The sequence below is a fragment of the Pygoscelis adeliae genome, unplaced genomic scaffold, assembly GCF_000699105.1.
Source record: "Pygoscelis adeliae isolate BGI_AS28 unplaced genomic scaffold, ASM69910v1 Scaffold27, whole genome shotgun sequence".
Lineage (NCBI taxonomy): Eukaryota > Metazoa > Chordata > Aves > Sphenisciformes > Spheniscidae > Pygoscelis > Pygoscelis adeliae.
The window spans coordinates 4,660,985-4,663,449 of record NW_008825410.1 but is presented as its reverse complement, the minus strand read 5'-3'; the positions used below and the strand labels follow the sequence as shown (position 1 = coordinate 4,663,449).

Below are 2,465 nucleotides of genomic sequence, written 5' to 3'. Positions count from 1 at the left end.
ATCCCACAGCATCTGGAAGCAACAAAATATCTTTGCAGCCACAGAGAGACAATATGTAGATGCATAGTGAGTGTCCAACTCTAACAGCAACTGGATTTGGAAAGGATTAAACTAGTACAAATTATAGATAACCATAATGAAATTTTAAATGTATATTAATCTAGTTAATATCAGCCTAATAAATATATGGCAGCTACCTGTGATTCAAAGTGGTGTTACAACGAATTCCTACATTCATCAGCACAAGGGAAGAATTGAAACACAGTAACTATTTATATTTAAAGCTTTTTTGATCTTTGTTCTACAATGAAACATAAGTATGTTTTTTTCAAGAATTACATAAGAAAAAAATAATTTACCTGAGAGAATGAAACCTCATACCAAAAAACAAGCACTAAGTTTTCGTAACATCTTTCTGATCTAGGGCCTTCAAGTTAGTTTCTAAGCAGAAACTGTTTGGGTACTAAGCCTTTTACTGGTCTGTAATCTTAAAGCCATGATCTACATTTATTTAAGTTAATGAAAGTCCCTCACTGGTCCAGGTCCCAAGCAATGGAGAAAAAAGTTTTTAGATACAACTTGAATTTGTATAAAACACAGTGGTGCTCTACTGAACACAGAACAAAAAAGAAATTTCCTTCCTCTTTCACCCTTTAAAGCTGTTAGGATATTCACCAATATGCCCTCAAAAATAATTTCTTTGAAATCACAAAATATTAGGTAAAAAATACGCAAGCTGAGCACAGTGCTTTCTCTCTCTAGCTTAATATTTAACAAAAGAAGAATATCGTTATGAAGGAGCAAGTGGTAGTGAATGTGCAAACATTTTATCATGTTATTTTTATCAACACAAAAATCTTTTTCAATAGATAACTGTTCACCTGAATGTTTTACAAGAAATTAAATTTTTGCCTACTTAAATATAACTTACTTAAGTGTATACAAATTTGCAACTGGCCTGCCTAAATGTAATAGCGCTGGATTTTTTGTTTGTATTTTATACCATCTCATTAACCTAAATGGTACTGAACTCACACCTTTTCCCTCCTCCATGCCATTAATGAAATATTGTATTTATCCTAGAAGATAAAAAATATCCTACAAGATGTTACAATTTGGAAAAGAAAAAAGGCCTTAGTGATAGAATTTTTATATAAACTTCAGAAGAAGAGACAAATGTTTAAAATTCCTACCAAAAGTCTATATACTCAAACACTAGGTTTTATTTTTCCAAACATTATGGGTTTTTTTCTCCTTACCAGCAACTTACTTTTTAAGGTCTCACTCTCCCAAAGTTCAGTCTGCCTATGTGTTTTCACTACATCAAATGGCAGAGTTATAACAGCTGCAATCTACCAGGAAAAGAAATCCATTTTAATGTTAGAGCACAAACAAAATTTGATTAAAATTTTTAAATTAAAGTGCACACAATTTAAAACTAGATGTGATATTCCAAGTGCCTGGTATTATTAGAAGTCCTGTATTTCAGAACACTGTAATTTATTCAGATATACCTAATCAGCTTGAATGCCAGGCCATGTGTATTTAAAGCAGATGCACCCCAAAACATACACAATTTCTGAATCATATAAAATCATACCTCTTTTAAATAGTTTATTAGTGATAATAATGAGTAGTACTAGAAACAAAAATATATACTTACAGAGCCAGATGCTGCTCCTGAGGTAAAAGCAATAAAAAATGTTGGTTCATGTGCACCAGCCTCCTTGCACATCATCTTCTTGAAACGTTCATAATTATACCAGTACATTGCTATGGTTATAAAAAAATAAACTTACATTACAACACATTTGTATGTCAAATACAGAAATTCTTTTATGAAGTACACATGTAAGAATTCCACCGTGGCAACAGAATCAAAAAGAAACAAGAGCTGAAAGCAAAATAAAAGTGTTCTTTGTGATGATCCATGGACAGACTGATTTGTTCCCCTTATCTCCATATTCCAAATTTCTTTGTATGATACAAATTAGCCTAATCATTTTGTCATTCCCATAAAGTAACCCCTACCTTAACACAATCTAACCCTATGTTGTGGTTTAACCCCAGTTGGCAACAAAGCACCACACAGCCGCTTGCTCACCCTCCCCGCCCCCAGTGGGATGGCAGAGAGAATTGGAAGGGCAAAAGTAAGAAAACTCATGGGTTGAGATAAGAGCAGCTTAATAATTGAAATAAAATGTAAAATGATAATAATAATAATAATAATAATAATAATAAATTGTAATGAAAAGGAAAACAACAAAAAAAAGAGGAAAAGTAAGAAAACTCGTGGGTTGAGATAAGAACAGTTTAATACTTGTAATAATACAGTAGTAGTAGTAACAACAACAACAACAACAACAATAATAATAATAAATTGTAATGGAAAGTAAAACAAAAGAGACAGAGAGACAGAAAGACAAAAACTCAGGGAAAGAAGAAAAAAAATTCTGCAACTGCTC

General features: G+C 32.1%; 1 protein-coding gene across 2 annotated transcripts in view; it reads right to left on the bottom strand.

Annotated features, from left to right (window-relative positions):
- The window catches only part of SLC25A40 (solute carrier family 25, member 40), a 28,441-nt gene that overhangs the window by 7,278 nt on the left and 18,698 nt on the right, over window positions 1-2,465 (bottom strand). For both annotated transcript variants that reach the window (XM_009330537.1, XM_009330538.1), the window contains exons 8-9: window positions 1,664-1,773; window positions 1,271-1,352 (exon numbers count right to left, since the gene is read on the bottom strand). In XM_009330537.1, coding sequence (XP_009328812.1) covers window positions 1,271-1,352; window positions 1,664-1,773 — 192 coding nt within the window. The remainder of the gene's footprint in view (window positions 1-1,270; window positions 1,353-1,663; window positions 1,774-2,465) is intronic.